This window comes from Corvus kubaryi, unplaced genomic scaffold (genome assembly GCF_017639235.1).
Source record: "Corvus kubaryi isolate FWS band 111438036 unplaced genomic scaffold, C.kubaryi_AGA036_p1.0 37266, whole genome shotgun sequence".
In the NCBI taxonomy this organism is placed as follows: Eukaryota; Metazoa; Chordata; class Aves; order Passeriformes; family Corvidae; genus Corvus; species Corvus kubaryi.
In genome coordinates this window covers 4,467,025-4,483,725 of record NW_024581081.1, presented here as the reverse complement: position 1 = coordinate 4,483,725, position 16,701 = coordinate 4,467,025, and the positions used below count along the sequence as shown (strand labels likewise).

The following is a 16,701-nucleotide window of genomic DNA, read 5'->3' as shown; positions in this document are numbered from 1 at the left end:
GGTACTTCCACCCCCACCCCTGATGAACTACCTACTCTGAAATCAACACTTCTCACTCAAGGGAAGACTTTCTTTTACATAATGATGTGGAGTGCAGGCCTATTTTTAAACAGAATGGAAGACAAGTAAATTGCATGAGTTATTCCACCTCTTAGAAAAGAGCAATAACAGTTCAATACTTGGGCTAAAATGATGTCTGAAACAACTCCATATGTTTTTTGAATGCAAGGAGAAAAAAAACCAAACAACCGTTATCTTCAAAGAAATCTTTCCTCCAACCCTTTCAGGTTTGTACAACATAAAATCAAGACCTGAAAACAGGAAATCATCCAGGAGAGGAAATTCTGATCATAAAACGTGGATATCCTAACTTGTTCATTTCTTCTGCAGCACACCAAAAATGTATCCTCCCCAAGATTACAGCCTGCAGCACCCATGTTTATACAAGATGAAGAGAATCTAAAACATGAATGTCATTACCCACAGTTAAATACTTGAGGTATGAATGCTTATCTTTTGAAAAGGTTTCCTTTTCTGGTATCTTTCTGTGGTGATTTTTTTTCTTTTGGTCTAGCTCTGTTTTCCAAAAGGTGATATATGTTCTTTATAGCTCACAGCAAAAGGGCTAATTAGAAACAGGAATTTTGGTAGCATAACCATTACAAAGCATAGACACTTCTCTGTGTATACAGTACACCAGCACACTTCACTCAACAGCATCCCAGAGACTGTACAGGATACTACAAGGTTAACTGAATGAAGACAAAGCGTGCTCTTCAGCATTTACTCAAACCTCTTTGTATATCTGACCATGATCTGTCTGCTATACTCTATAAACTGCACAAATAGAGTTTTTGTATTCATGCTCTCCACAAACAAGATTGTACAGAGGGATCACTGATAAATGGATACAGAATTGGAGCCAATGCACTGAATTCAGCATTTTTCCTGACAACAGCCAGAGGAAGGAGCAAGAAACAATATGGTAGCCAGAGACACAATAATTCATCTCTGTGCCTTATCCTAATCCTTAAAAGTTGTATACTGGCCTCAAAACTGAAATATGAGTTGAATCTCTGTTTCAAAAAAAATATTATTAGAATTAGCATTCAGGGTTTTTTTTGCATCTTGCTGAATTCTTGGCCCGGAGCAACATCCTGTGGCAACGTTTTCCACAGACTAATTGTAAGCTGCATGAAAATGTACTCTCTTTAATAAGAAACGGAGCACTTGTCTGGCTTGACAGACAAATACTGCTTGTTGCTATTCCACTGATGTGCCATCATAGTGCACTGAGAAACCAACAAATATGCAGGGATGTGGCACAGTTTGGACCAGGAAGACACAGGCACTGAATACTCTGTCCCTGCTTTGCATGCACATGAGCATATGCTTCAGTAAACTTTGCACATCAAATCTGCAAGGTCAATATAAAAGAGCAAAAGCACTTCCAAACACTCTTCTCTGCTTCATCTATCATCTGCAATTGATGAAATATTCATTAGCACCCAGTCCTCCATCTTAACCTCCATCTGAGGTCTCTAACTCAGTATGTGTTGAAATACTTTTTCTTCACACATCAAAATATCTCAGAGCTACTACATACATTTTAAAAAAGCAAAAAGAAAAAAATACTTAGGTATTTTAAAGATTAAAACATTCACAGTTGATGACTTTTGTTGCCTAAAAAACCAAACACAACCCGGGCTAGAATCAATCAGTCTTAGCAGTTAATTTGCACAGCAAAGTAGAATCACAGAATCAATTAGCTTGGAGAAGACCTCCAGAGCCATCAAGTCCAACTTTTGACTGAACGCCACCTTGTCAACTAACCCATAGCAGTAGGTGTCACCTCCAGTCACTTCTTGAACACTTCCAGGGATGGTGACTCCACCACCTCCCTGGGCAGTCCCTTCCAGTGCTTAAGCACCCTTTCTGTGAAGAAAATCTTCCTGACGTCCAACCCGAACACAGGTTGGACACACACCTAAGCCCTAGTGCAGATGAGGCCATTTCTTCCAAGAACAGCCACAGCTGGTGTCAGTACAGCCATGTCAGGGTCAGGCTCCAGTAGCTGATCCGAGGAAAGGCACTGGCTTCCATGTTACAGTAACTACTCAAATATTTACTCAGCTTCCTAAAGGGGTTTTACTGCCACTACTTAGCTGCTGTGGTTCAAACGCTATCCATACTGAAATAAAGTGGTTTAAAGTAGTCTTGAACTAGTTTATGCTACACTGTAACCACAGCCTTGGCTGAAGCATGGACACCCACTTCATCAGCTCTCTGAAACCATGAAAGATGCTGCAAATCCAAAGAGTCTCTTTCTAAAACCCCATGTATTTTTACCAGAAGGATAGATTTGTCCCTGTGTAATGATTAATGTGAATCTCACATTGAAAATTCTGAGCTTCCTTTTTATTTTGCTAACGATTTGCCAATAAAATTATAAAAGCATAACATGCTGAAAGCTGGAATTTTCTTCCTGAGCTGAAATCAAATATTTTGACATTTATTAGTTCCATAAAATGTTGCTAAAAAAATAAACATTTTAGAGTTCATAAGAACCATATGCTTTTCTGTTTATAAAAAAATAGCTGTACTGGGACACTAGAAAAACATTCCTGGAGAACTGCATTCTTTGGGGGATTTACATTTTTTTAACCCTTTTCCTGATTACCAGGATCTACACCACGTTTCCAAAATCACAACACCTCTGGAGTTCTGTGTCAATACCATTAACTGTGCTGCTCTACAGAGTTGAATTCCAGCATTATTCTGTGTTTGCTTCAACTGTTATGGCTGGGTTAGGTACAGCTGAAGAGTGAAAAGAATTACTTTGAGCAGCTTAAAAGACATGTGAGGGGGCCTTGTACCCTAAGAGATCTCATATGCCTCAAATCAAAGGACTCCTATAACCTACGGGATCAGTAAAGCTTTCCCAAGATCTGCATTATCTCAGGATTTTTCAGGTGATTGACGGCCTACAGGACAGTAATCCCCATTCTCCTGTGAGTAGAAAACTGCAGCACTTTAGAAGGACTCCTTGAGGAAAGGGTCAATGACTAATAACGTTTAGCAAACCTACAGGATTTTCGGCTGAACAGGCTCAGACATTAAGTTTAAACCAGGACAGATAATTCACATTGGGTACATCTGACTTTAAATCAAGTTTTGCCTTCAAGCATGGAAACATAAAATCATCCTCTTGTATTCCGTTTCCAGAGGGTTTTGGAGCATGGTTCAGAGCAGGCAGTCTCCTGAGTCATTGCAATATATAGATGCAAAGTTTGCACTAGAAAGAGGCATTGGGGTAAAATTTTGTATTTCTCTGTTTACAGAGTTCTCACTGTACTATTTAAAAGGAACGAATACTCCTTTTTTCAGAGGTCCAGGTCAGCACCTGTTTCGAAAGAACAGAAGGCACCCTTCAGCCTGACTCCCAGCAGTTTTCTGTCTCACTGACGGAAACCGTCAGTGACTCTGGTGTCCCATTAAAGCCCTTATCACACATGGTGCTTTCAAAATCCGATTAGTCTCTGTGGATTTTTGAGCATCTAATATGGAAAGCAGTCATACTGTAGCCTTTCCTTTGGGGAGAACTGATTCCCATGTCACTGCTCTGCCTTGCTGCTTATGGTCAGGCTGTTGAACATCAACTCATACTAGTGCTCAGTCCAGGTCCTGCCGCAGTCATGCTCTATGTCTAATGCTGAAATCATGAAATCCACCTCAATTCATAGAATCACTGAATTGTCTGGGTTTTAATGAACCTTTAAAGGTCTCCTAGTCCAATCCCCCTGCAATGAGCTGGGACATCAACTAGATCAGGTTACTCAGAGTCCCATCCCACCTGACCTCAGATGTTTCCAGGAAGCTGATATCTAGCCCCTCTCTGGGAAACCTATTCCGGTGTTTCACCACATTCATAGTGAAAATATTCTTCCTTATATCTAGTCTCAGTTGACCCTCTTTCAGTTTAAAACCATTACCTCTGTTCCTATTGCAACAGGCCCTACTAAAAAGTTTGGCCCCATTTTCTTATGAGCTCCCTTTAAGTACTCAAAGGTAGACAACACTTCCTTACCTTTAAAACATTCTGCTACCTTGCAACATGTTGTGAGGATCACAACAGCTACTCAGATTGTTAAAAGAGTCATGTAAGTCTCTATACAGGTTTAAACTTAGCCATATCAGTAGTCTTTGCTGAGAGGGAAAACTGATATCTATTGCCTGAAATGGATTATTCTGTCCTGGGAAGAATATAATTATCACACTAAAAAAACCTCAAGAATTCTCCCCCCCACCTCCACCACTCAAAAAACCCAACCAAAAAGAGCATTACCCTCTAGCTAATGCCTACTAAAAAAATTAGTCTTCACTATACAAATCCTCCAGCAATTCAGATTTCCAGATTGCTACACAGGACTACCCACCTCTCAAACTGGAATGTCTTGTTTACTGAGGCATGACCAGGACGGCTACATTTGACAAGGACAGTTTCCTAAGAGAAAAAAGCAAATTACTGACTGTTAGTATCACAGGCACAGACAGAAAAGCAAATATGCATCAATTCTGTATCAGGAGACAGCTTTAAGGATCAGGAAGCCCAAGGCCCTTCTCCAGCAGTCGCCAATACACAAGGCTTTAGAGCCTGTAGAATGCAGTGAACTTGCAAAACTGTAAGAAAGGCTCTCAAAACCCATTAAAGTTATTAAACAACAACCAACACAAAACATGCACTTAAGTTCAAGAGAAAGATCCAAACCCTTACCTGAACTTTCTTTGTACCTAGAAAGTCATAGGCAAGTAAACACAAGCTCCCCAGCTGCCACCACTGGCACAAAAAAATTGCAAAGAAGAATTCTTTTTTTAATTGTTGGGAAAATTTTCACTGTAAAAGTGCACTGAAAAGTGCCTTTTCAGATTGATTTCATACATAGCTATGTCTAGAACTAAGCAGATGTGCATTTCATTAAATAACATGCTAGTCCACAACTAAGAGAAAGAGCTGCACCACCACAATCCATAGAATTCCATGAGTTTTGAGTAGAATTTACTTTCCAGATGAGTTATATGATAACTTTGTAAGTCTGACAAATATGTAAGCAGCTCTCTAAACTATTACCAGAGTACAATCACAGCAGTCTGACGTGGATTCTGTAGCAAATTCTGTGCTCTTCTGCTCCTCATGGCAAATGTTGCTTAATTGCCGAGAAAAGCAAAGAAAAAAGATGGGGGGAGGGCTCAACAATTTGGGTGGAAGCTCTCCAGCACACAAAATACTTCATCAATTCAAGGAGATTTTCTAGCTTACTAACCTGTGGTTACATTACTGCATTTGATGGGAGTGCTGAAATTCCTAATGTGCTTCCAACAAGTAGCCTTGGAGTGCTGAACTAGTGGCCTTCAAGTAAGTATTGCCACAGACTGAAGTTATAAAGAGCTGAGCAAATAATAATCACATATCAGTATGTCCAGCATGCAAAAGGCTAATAAACATCAAATTTCTTCCTTTGAGTTTACGAGTACTTCTACTTCTGGAGAAAAGAAATGTATCAATATCAAACTAATGATGACAAAACACTCTACAGAATGAAAACTATGTTACCCACCCCAGTACTGGCAAATTTAGCTGAGAACAGATGTCAGTACAGCCCTGCTACAAAATGGCCTGACACAACATTCTAATAGGATTGGTAATCAACAGGTTCTGGGGCAAGGGAAAAGGAAAAAAACTGAAAAGGATAGAGAATGATGGAACACATTTCTGATTCAGATATCAAATTTACTTGTAAACCAGCTTTCTCTAAGGTGAGAAACGAGACAGAAAAACCTCTATTTGCATAACATAGAAACAAAAGAATTGACTGTTAATAGGCAGAAGTTTCACATAAGCATTTGTAATGACCACGTCCAGTCTGGTTTTGAATATCTCTAATATTTGGAGAGCCAAACCTTCTCTTGGCAACCTGTGCAGTGTTTGACTACCCTCACAGCTTCTTCTCATGTTTAGGCTGTATTTCAGATCGCACTCATTCCCCCTTGGGCTGTCATCACCAGGAAGAGTCTGTGCATTCAGTACCTCCTCACCTGCTCATTTTCTCTGATACTGACAATACCAGCACTGCTCAGTATCCTAATCCGTGTGGAGTGGTTCAACCTGATGTGTGGCGTGTACTCACTCTCCACAGTTATTGCACAACAAGCTTCAGAAGAAAGACTCACACAGAGGTTAATGTTATATTGAGGAGCTGAGCATGCACAGGACAGCAAAAAGAAAACTTCAAAAATCTCCAAGTAACTCAAAAACTGAAAGGAAATACTTTTCCATACATCTAGTAAAACTTTAAGCCTTCTTTAGACTTAAAATCAGAATAATGATTTTCTAGACAAGATGAGCAAGATCAGAAAAGAGATCATGTGTCTTAAGAATGATATGAATCTCTAAACAAACAAAAGAAAAAACACTCAAAGACTAAATGGAAGTCATGTTGTCTCCATGGATCTGGTTCTCAAATGTGCTGCTTTCTAACACAATCATGGCAAATAACTGCCTGGTTATGTTACACACAAAGTATTTTCAGGAAAAAAATCTTGAGAGACAGTCATGATCTAAAAAGCAAAACAAATAAACTCAGCACCTTTACCACAGACAGTCTTCCTTCACCTTGATCTAAAATTTCCTTTAAATCATTGTCTGGGAAATGGTTGTTTTCAGAAATATAATCTTTGACTGTGTTGCAACTAAAAGCTCAATAACAAGTCAAGCCCCATATTTTAATCTGAAAATTGCACATTTATCGTAGCCACAAGCATAACAGCTTCAGTTGTTAATAGCAAAATAAATAGGCAATAAACATTTTTTTTCCTTTACTTTTGTAAGATTAGTCTAAATTGAGTGTTTCTTGTAAGAAGGATTCTTGCAACAATATTTTTTTCTTAAAGAAAGATAAATTCATATTAAGAATCTAACATAAAGACTTCAGGTATTTGACCAAAACTGGAAAGTATTTTAACTAAATAAATGTCAAGGCAAACCAATAAAACATTTGAAGCCTATGTTGTGTTTTCCAAAACCAGGAAGTTAATATTTTGCGAATTTCATTTCTCAATCAAGCCTGTGCTTATATTTATATTCCTGAAATATTTCATACGATTAGCATATTGAAGGTCACTCTTTCATACAAAGTAAAATTCATAAATTGGCATAAACAAGCAGACAAGCCTTGCCTGTAAACATATAGATACTGTAATACATCAGATATCTATACAAAATAATCCAAAACCTAAATATTGGCAAATTTCATCCTTGTGCAATAAAATTTAACAGGTCAGAAATGGTTGTAGCATTTTATAGTACAATAAATGTGTCAGGATATCCAGAATACAATGTCTGCCATTACAGATCCCTGTTTTTTATCTCCTGACATATTTACTCTTTCTTCATCTCTTCATGTGCTCCATTAGTTACCTAATTGCACATATATACAGATATAGATATGGATATATATAATTATCCACATTATGAAAGTGATATCTGCCTAATGAAACTATAATCTGGGAGATTTAAATGCATAACATACTTCCAGTCACTTCAGCAATATTTTAAGCACTACACTATAAAAGAGAATTTGGCTCATCACCATGTAAGTAACAGTGAGCAGCCAACTAAGAACTATGGGAGCTAAGAAAATTAAAATCCAAGTTAATACTTTGACCTTAGCTCACACTACTGTGCCTTTTTAAATTTTATATCTTGGTAATGGCCTCAATTAATGCTGGAACGTCATTTGGATTTGCAGCCTCAATGACCATGCCTGCTCCGATGGATCTAAGCCAGGATACTTTAACATGCTTGACTGCAGCACCACAGAGGCTGCTGTGCTTCATGAGGTATCATATTTCTGCCCTAATGCATTGGCTGTGTTGCAATAGTAAAATCTGAAGAAAGCCTGACATAACTTTAGAAATAGCTACAGCACATACAAGGGGCTCAAAGGGACTGACTGCAGGAAGTCAGCAGCAGTTTGACTGCTGCAAACATTCAACCTCCAGTCAAAGGATGGCTGCACCAGCAGCAGCTCTAAGCTATTACCCCTACAAAGAGTCAGGATGAAAATAGCACAAACCACCTGCTATTGCACCCATGGATAATCAAATCTGAGCACCACCTGACCTTGTTGGGGTTTTTTTTAAACTCATGATTCTCATGCCCCTCTTGTTTCTTCTTCTAGTATTTACCAATGTGCTTTTGAATTCCACCCTCAAATACTCACATCATCAGCTGCATATGCCGCTTTTTCTGAAAAGTTTCTTTGCCTGTAAGGGAAGAAAAAAGCACCAATAGGGGAAAAATAGGTACCTTTCAAACCGTAAGTGTTCCACTTAGCTGAGGAAAACCAAAGTTTAAAGTGTCTGTGAACTACACATTGTCTGAAGAGTACCTTTCAGAATTGCCACTATTATTGTACCCTATGTACATACTAACACCACAGTTAATTGTGAATAAAAAACAAATTAAAGTGCAATCAAGCAAAATAATCTGCTTTAGAAAGGGCATTCAGAACAAACCAAATTAAGAAGAATTCACATGCAAGCCATTCTATTATTTTGAGATTGTTGCATGAGCTTGTAACAAGAAGCTTTCACTTTAGAACATTAAAGCAAAAAACACCCTCTTTTTCAAGATCCCTGATCTTGAATCCATGATTAGTCCGAACACTGACTGGGATTACTGAGGTGTATAAATCTATTTATGTGTGAGAGTTTTTGGAGAATCAGTCCATAGCTTTACAGATAAATTTTATTTAAATTACTTTCTATTGCCTTAAGAACTCTTGACAATTATTTGTTCACCCCAGTCCATCCTGTTTTACACTGCAAGTCAGCACCTGATTGCACTATTTCATACGGCAACAAAAAAAGGGAGTGGGTTCCTCCCCAGGTATCCCAAGCACAGGCTAATGCAAGTGTCAACTTCAGGCTTCTTGAAATACCTTGTCTGTTATTTTTGACGTTGTTTTAATTAAAACAATCTTTTTTTTTCTTTTTTTTTTTTTTGCAAGATTTGCCAAAAATTGAAACTTTAAAACACTGAATGTACTCTTTTAAAATTACCAGGCAGTAAAAGTAAAATAAAGCCCCAAATCAGCTATTTACTGATAAAGCAAATGATAACATTACTGGTTTCTAGCCACCCACCTAGTTTTCCCCTTCTTTCTTTCTTTCTTTGTATACACTTCAATCCCTATTTTCTTTCATGTTAGTCATCTATGGAGAATTCAGCTTTTTAAGCAGATACTTGCATCTAATCCCTCTTTCCTTTTGGATCTTGGAATGTTTTGACACGTCAGTTACAGTAAGTGTATTATAAATAAGGTATGCAGAGCCAAATTAGACTGAAATAGAATTACCAATGTTTGTGCAGACAGCCAATGTGTTCTATAGCATCACAAAACAATTGTAACGCTGAGTGTGTTTCTCTACCCACGACTTCTGGCAGCTGTTACATTACTGCATCCCAGAATTTGTATAGGATAGTGAATAGAGTCTAAACTGATTGCAGCTGTGTTACTTCTGCCAAGCCAAGGATAATCCTGGCTTGGCAGAACAGCTATGGCTTTCTATTGAGGTCAACATACTTTTAGACAGGAGGATGAGATTGGCTAGAGCCAATTTAGCAGGAGAAAGAAAACAGCAATTAGTTTTTATGATACCAATATTGTCTCCCCACACACAGAAAACCAGAAAAAATCAAGGACACCGTTGTTCTCATATAAATATAACTATTGTTTTCTCTGTATTTTGAGTCAGGTAGGATCTAACACAACCAAAACAGATTACCTGTCTTGTGATACTGAATGTCCAGCAGCATCATCAAAAGGTAGCAATGGTCGAATCCTGCAGTGGACTCTGATATTTCCTCTCAGTTCCTGGGATAAGAATATTAAGCTGCTTTTAACACAAGTTACTGGAGAGGATAAATACACTGAAATTTATCAAACAGACATGAACATGTTTAAGAAAGCAGGTGTTTACCACATCATAGCCCTAGACTCTGTGGGGAGCAAAACAGAATCAAGGTAATTTGTCTTAGTAAAGTAGGAGAAAGTATTTGAGGAAGTATGAGCTCTCCAGACCACTGGAATTGTATAGCCCTCTCCAGTTCACATGGACAAAAAAAACCCCTCTTAGCCATCTTTCCCTTCCCTTCTTTTTTCTCCTTCCTCCTTACCTGAGCTTCTTCAGATACCTGTATTAACTCAATAGACAACATTACGCACTCCATTTCTCTTCCACCAGTCCTGAGGAAGATGTGGAATATAAAATATGTTGTATATTTTCCTCTCCACTGTGTTCCTATATGATTAAAAAGCCAGTAGCTGATTTTTTGCTGTAGGCCATTTTAGACCAGTTTATCTCTTCCTTTTTGCTGGTGATCAGTTCTTCTCATTTTGTGTGACTAAACACAGCTTGCCTATGAGGATTATTAACCACTGGAATTAATACCCCACTGCTCTGGGGAATATCCTTTCAGTAAACTGAAACGAGGCAAAATTTAGAAGGTAAGTACTTTTTAATGAAGAGCTTCATAATCCCAGGTAGGAAAACTTTTAAAAATTTTATTTGAAGGAGGCTTGTGTTTCTAAAAATCAGGTCCTAAATCAGGAAACCCAAAACTAGTCATTTGTGAAGATGGGAGAAAGAGTAAATTTAAAGTACAAATAGGAAAAAATTAATCCCAAATGAACCATCACTAATGGCTGAGCAGGTTACAGCTAGAGATATTTGGAAAAATAAAAGATGACTACTTTGCAATATCAAGTTAATAATTTTAAGAATTTTAAAACAATTTCAGAAGCTGCAAATTTAGAGAAGAGGATGAAGAAACTCAAGTTTTGTCCACTATTTAAAATAGATGCTACTCCTTAGGGCAATAGGTCACATGAGTGCATTTGGAAGATCTTGTGTAAAAAGAAAGGGGTGGGGTTTATTATAAGACAAATGTGCCTCAGCAAATAAACACATCATATATAGACAGCTGGGGGAGGTGATATACCCATGTGAAGTACATTCTTTACTTTTACTGGTGAGGAAATTATGGGAATAATTTCAACAAAATAAGCCAATTTTCTGTTATTAAACATACTTACAACTAAGCTGTTATGTAGAGCCTTCCTCTTCTGCTTTTCTTTCTCATATCTCTCTGTCACCTCTTGCAGAGACTGTTCAAGATCAAAAGCTTTTATCTGAAACACTAGAAGAAGGCAGTTTCAGAGAAATAAACTCCATGACTTTACAAAAGGAATTGTCCAGTAGCACCTCATGAAATACAGGCACAAACCTTCTCAACTTCACCAAATTTCAGTTAGGAAGGTTAGTTTCTGATTTACTAGACACCTATGAAAAATCCCATCATAGTTCTTGCTATGTGAAGCTACAAATAATTACCACAAGTATACATGTGAAGTCTTGAAAAGCAATCAAGATCATAAGATATTTAAAGGCAGTTCAAATGTGTCAGTTTAGTTAGAGTGATGTTACCTGCCAGTGAAGCCTGAAACCTGAACTTGAAGCAGCCTGCTGCTAGCTGGGGCTGTCACTTGCAAGGCTCATACCACATCTGCAGTTATTAGACTCATGTGGGCTAACTTTACAAGAAGTTAACATGTCATTTATCCTCAGCCTCACTTACAGTGCTAGTAATCCTTTGAACAGTTACAAGGTTCGCCTTTAAGATAGGTCCATCACTCCATGAGGAATTCATAGGAAAGACCGATCATTTGAACCCTAGGGAGTCTCCTTCACAAAATGGAGAAGAGTGATATGGGTTATTACAAAAGCCTTCTAACTTCACAAATGGTTTTATTTCAGTCCAATTACATTAACACTGAGCAGGCCTAAAGCAAACATAAAGACCAGAAGACATATTATGTGACTGGCAAGCTTGTGCAAAAGCAAGCTTCTAGGAACCCCAGTGGGAAATCAAGGTCCCCAGCAACGAGTGAGCAGTTTGGAGATGTAGGGTATCGAGCAGTCAAAACCAAGGTCTGAGAGCTGAGTTAGCAGATGGCCACCAACCTCAGTGTGCTACCTTACAGAGCAAGGATCAGGCTCAGTATCTCAGCATGGTCACACAAATGATTTATTCTCTCTGGTATAGACTAAAAATCAGATAATTTCATGGGACATTTGTCTACACTAGAGATTTCTCAGATCTTTTTTGCTAATAACCAGTTGACCTCCAACCAGTTCACCTCCAACTCACAGTCTTCCTCCTCAAGTACACGCACGCAGGGGAAACATGACATTAATAGCTGGGGAATCAAAGTCTAGGAGTTTCACTATGAAAAAATCCTCTTGCATCCTGCATGTAGAGTAACACTAGCATGCTTTGGTTTGGAGAATCCCATGCAAATCTGTTACCATAAATTATCAAAAGGGCCACTTACAGTCACTGATCCCTAATCATACTGTACCTTTAAAAACACAAGGCTAGAATCCATTATTCAAGTAATCTCCATAATAGGTATCTTCATTTACAAATTTGTGTACACATTTTGAGTTACCTAAGTCTCTTAAACAAGCAGTAAGGCAAAGCAATAGATGCTGAGGGTACTCTTCCATTATTGCAGCCTTGAAAGAACAAAAGTTTCCTAATGCATAAATTATTTCTGAAATTTTATTTTTTTCTGAAAGTAGAGTTATACAGTAACAAATATAAACACTCATTCAACATTTTCCTAGTTTCCTGCTTGACATCAGATGCAAGCTATACAGGAGTTACATTTTCATCCTTAACCTAGAGGTAGACATTGTGTACATCTGTTTTAAAATACTAATAACACTCTTCATTATGCAAGAGAAGTAGTCACTACATGAATGCAGCCATTATAGACATCCCTTTTCCCCATCCTTTGCCCACTTCATTGATCTATATGGAAATTTTCTGGGAGCTGGGAACGCCAGCAGTTTTTCTGTTGAAATGTTACTGATCACGGTAACATCAGTCTACCAGTTGTGATGTCTTGCAAGCATATTCAGGACTGTAACCTTCACAGTCCCTTTCCTTTAACTGACAGTCCTGGTTAAGGAGCTTTTCATTCCCTCCCTCCAGTGCTGCACTGGACCGTCTGCTGTGATCACACAAGTGTTCCCTCAGTCACACAGAGGTCTAAAAGCAATCCTTCCTTCTGAGAAAATTCTGCCCTGGATCAGCTCCCTGATCTGTCCTGTGTGTGGTTTCACAAAGAGTTACACAAACATAACAGAAAGGTCCGTAACAGGGACATGAAAAACAGGAGCAGCACAACCTAGCACAGCCACAACATATCTGAGATATGGATGTATCGTTTTCCCCATAGTTCCCTGGGGTTTTTAACGTTTCTTGCCAGTCTAGAGTCCAGTTTAAAAAAGGAGATCAATCTGATCATGTCTTCTAGCAGCTATGATGCAATAGACCTAATACCAAAACTTCTTTCGAGTTCAGCTGTGTTTTATATTCCACACTGTAACATTATTTTTAGCACAGCCTGTTGTGACAGCTCAAAGGGTAATGGTTTTAAACTAAAATAGGGTCGATTTAGATCAGATAAAAGAAAGGTGGTTTTTATAATGTGGGTGGCAAAACACTGGAAGAGGGTGTGCAGAGCGGTGGTGGATTGCCCATCCCTGGAAACATTCAAGGTCAGATTGGATGGGCCTCTGAGAACCTGATCTAGTTGAAGATGTCCCTACTCACTGCAGGGGGAATGAAAATAGATGACCTTTCCAGACTCCTTCCAAACCATTCTATGGTTCTGTGATTATTCTTTGGGCTGCTACAATATTTTTGTTGCTGGATCCAAGGTCCCTCTCCTACTTCCCTACTCCACACTAAGGGAAACGCTTTCATAAGGCGGCCGAGCTGGTGGAAATCACCTGTGGAGCTGAGGATAAAAGATGATGATAGTTCACATTCCACACATACAAGTCATTAGCACAGTGCAGAGATCAGCTTTCTCCAACAGGAGCAAAGCACATAGGTGCTAGCATATGGACAAAATGGGAAATAAGCTCCTTTTTTAATCTTCTCCAGCCCAGAGAGAAAAGTGCCTTGGAATTGCAAAGCATATCTAAGTCACTAGGCTTATAAGTCACCATAATTTCCTCTTTCTGATAATATCTGCATGGTGAAGCAATCTAAAAAGTAATCTTAAATTTTTATAAATTCCCACCCTTCCAAAAATCTGCTGAATCACTGCCTCTCTCTCAGTAGTATCATTTGCAGTTCGGTGGCCAATATTTTAGCAAAAATGATAGCAGCTTTATTCATGAGGAAAACAGGCCTATAATAACAGAATAACGAGCACTTCTCTCTCTTATGAATTGCTACTACTTAAGTTTCAGTGGGAAAGGAGGCAGTAGCCTGATTTTCAGACTGTGAATAAATATTTCTAAGCAAAGAACTACTCCGTTATTATAGGAAAGTTTTATAGTTTGTTGCATGTCAACTACAACCTTGAAATTTACCTACTCAAATACTTCTTCTGTAATTTTCTCCCTTGTTTTCAATCTCTATTTTAAGATTAAACTGGTAATATATACTGTCTCCAGAATATGTACTTTGGGCTTTCTGTCTACAAAAGATTACATGTAATTTAAGGATGGCAATTCCAATGGTCATATTTAACCTTAACAATAGAATCACCATCCAAAACATTTCACAAAAAACTGAAAACCAGCCAAAATCAAAACAAAAGTCATCCACCAAAGTACCAACAGGCTATTTCATTATAGTCAGGGAAGCTTCTCCTGCTTATGATTTCAAAGAACAGTGCACCAGGAAGTGCAAACTGAGAACAGTCAACAGAATTTTGCCAGGCCTCCAAATGAATGCTTATTATTTATTTACACCACAATAGTTCAGGTGCCAAATCCAATCTCCTATCTGTTCATTTAGCCCCCTGCTTCAACAAGAGAAAAATTCACTTTTTAAAGTTTATTTTCCACTTTGGTTTTTTTTTTCTGTTTTAAAGACTCCTTGATGGAGCATTTTCTCTACAAGGATAATAGAGTAATCAAATACATTTTAATCATAACTTAGTACATAACACAGAGGAATAAGTTCTCTAAAAACACCCTTCACCAAGAGTGCTGTTTGTTGCTATTGACATGAGGAGTCCCACTGGAATCAAATCAGTCTGAAAATGAAATAATTCAAGGAAAGAAAATGTACCTTTTAAATGGCAACACATGGATATTAGAGCATCACAAAGGGTCTCTGACTGTAAATTTGTGTATTTGTTGTAGTCCATCAGGTTGCTACACTTCAAACAATTTAAGCAGTGCATGTCTCATGTGCTTCTCAAGCCTGGTAGGAGCTTCACCAGAATCAAGGATATTGAAAGCAGGTGCAGAGATCCATACTATGGGATCCAGGTGTAGGATCAATGCATTTAGTCCTCAGTGATCAGGGCAGTGTACACCAGTGCACTGGCTCCCCTTCCTATGTATACATGAACAAGGAAGCACCTGAATTCCAAAACAGCAGTCCATGTGCTGTTAGTATCTACAGTCCAGCAAGTGCAACTAGTTTTTGATTTGGAAGTAAATTTTTTTTCAATAAATACACAGGAATATTAAAAATCAAGTCTATCCTAATTTCAGGCAGTATTTTCAGAAACTTCTGAAATCAGCCAAGTCCTTTTCTGGTACAGTCAAAAGCAGACAAATTTCAGCTTTATAATGCAACACATTCCTTATTCAGCTCTTCTAAAATAGCCAAGAAAACAAGCTTGAGAACTTCACTTTAAAAATGTTACAGCTGAGCCAACTCAGCAGCAGTCTAATAGCAGCTGTAATCCACACAAAACACAAATCCAAATTATCACTCAAAACCTCTGCAGAGTTATTTGTACTTCTTCTAATGCTTCAGAACTCCTTGATGATTTAAGGTCAAACAAGAAACAAGTGCTACAATTTCAGTGACACACCTCCCAAAAATCAAACTCAACCTTTTAATGTTAGTAACGTTGAACAATTACATTGTTGATGTTACATGTTCAAAATGCAAGTGCAATGAGCCTTACTTCGCATTGCTTCATTTTGCAGCTGTATCCCATGGACTGCTGCCAGAACTTGGTAAAGACAAGTCTTGCTTTGACGTTGGAAGTCTTTTGAAAGCTCAAGAGCAAATGAATGAAGGCTCTTCAGGTCTTGCTTAAGCCTCTTCTCAGCAAGAAGAAAAATATGTTATAAAGACACAAAACCAGCAGTTAAGAACACTCAATCTAACAGCTCAAATTCTTATGGTGAGATATCACAGGCAGGAAGAACCTTCTACTTGATGGAAGGAAGCCTTCAGGAGCATATCTTTCAGCATGCTTAGAGAAGGATCCTGCACAACATTTAGCAATGTAATTTCCTAAAAATTTCAGCAAGACTTTATAGATCCTTATTATTTTATCATACCTATTTTGACCGTAACACAGCTACAGGTATAACCAAGTCTCTTTGTTATTTCACCAGACAAAAATAAGTGTGTGTGAACATGTGTGGGCTCTGTCCACTTTTAAGTCATATCCAGAAGCAGCAATGAAAAATCATGATCCATATATCCCTTACTGCTTTCATTTTCCACAATTTGATCAGAAGGTATTTGCTAGGATTCACTCTTAAGTCATTTCTTATATAGGCTGGTTCTATGTCTTCCTATGA

The 16,701-nt window shown here is 38.2% G+C and overlaps 1 protein-coding gene across 5 annotated transcripts in view; it reads right to left on the bottom strand.

Annotated features, from left to right (window-relative positions):
* KIF25 (kinesin family member 25) overlaps positions 1–16,701 on the bottom strand; it is a 41,114-nt gene that overhangs the window by 18,354 nt on the left and 6,059 nt on the right. For all 5 annotated transcript variants that reach the window (XR_006015548.1, XM_042025148.1, XM_042025147.1 and 2 more), the window contains 5 exons: positions 16,074–16,212; positions 11,157–11,260; positions 9,847–9,935; positions 8,280–8,322; positions 4,437–4,504 (listed from right to left, as the gene is read on the bottom strand). Coding sequence is in view for 4 of the 5 variants with exons in the window: in XM_042025148.1 (XP_041881082.1) it covers positions 4,437–4,504; positions 8,280–8,322; positions 9,847–9,935; positions 11,157–11,260; positions 16,074–16,212 (443 nt within the window). In the remaining variant the exon portion in view is untranslated. The remainder of the gene's footprint in view (positions 1–4,436; positions 4,505–8,279; positions 8,323–9,846; positions 9,936–11,156; positions 11,261–16,073; positions 16,213–16,701) is intronic.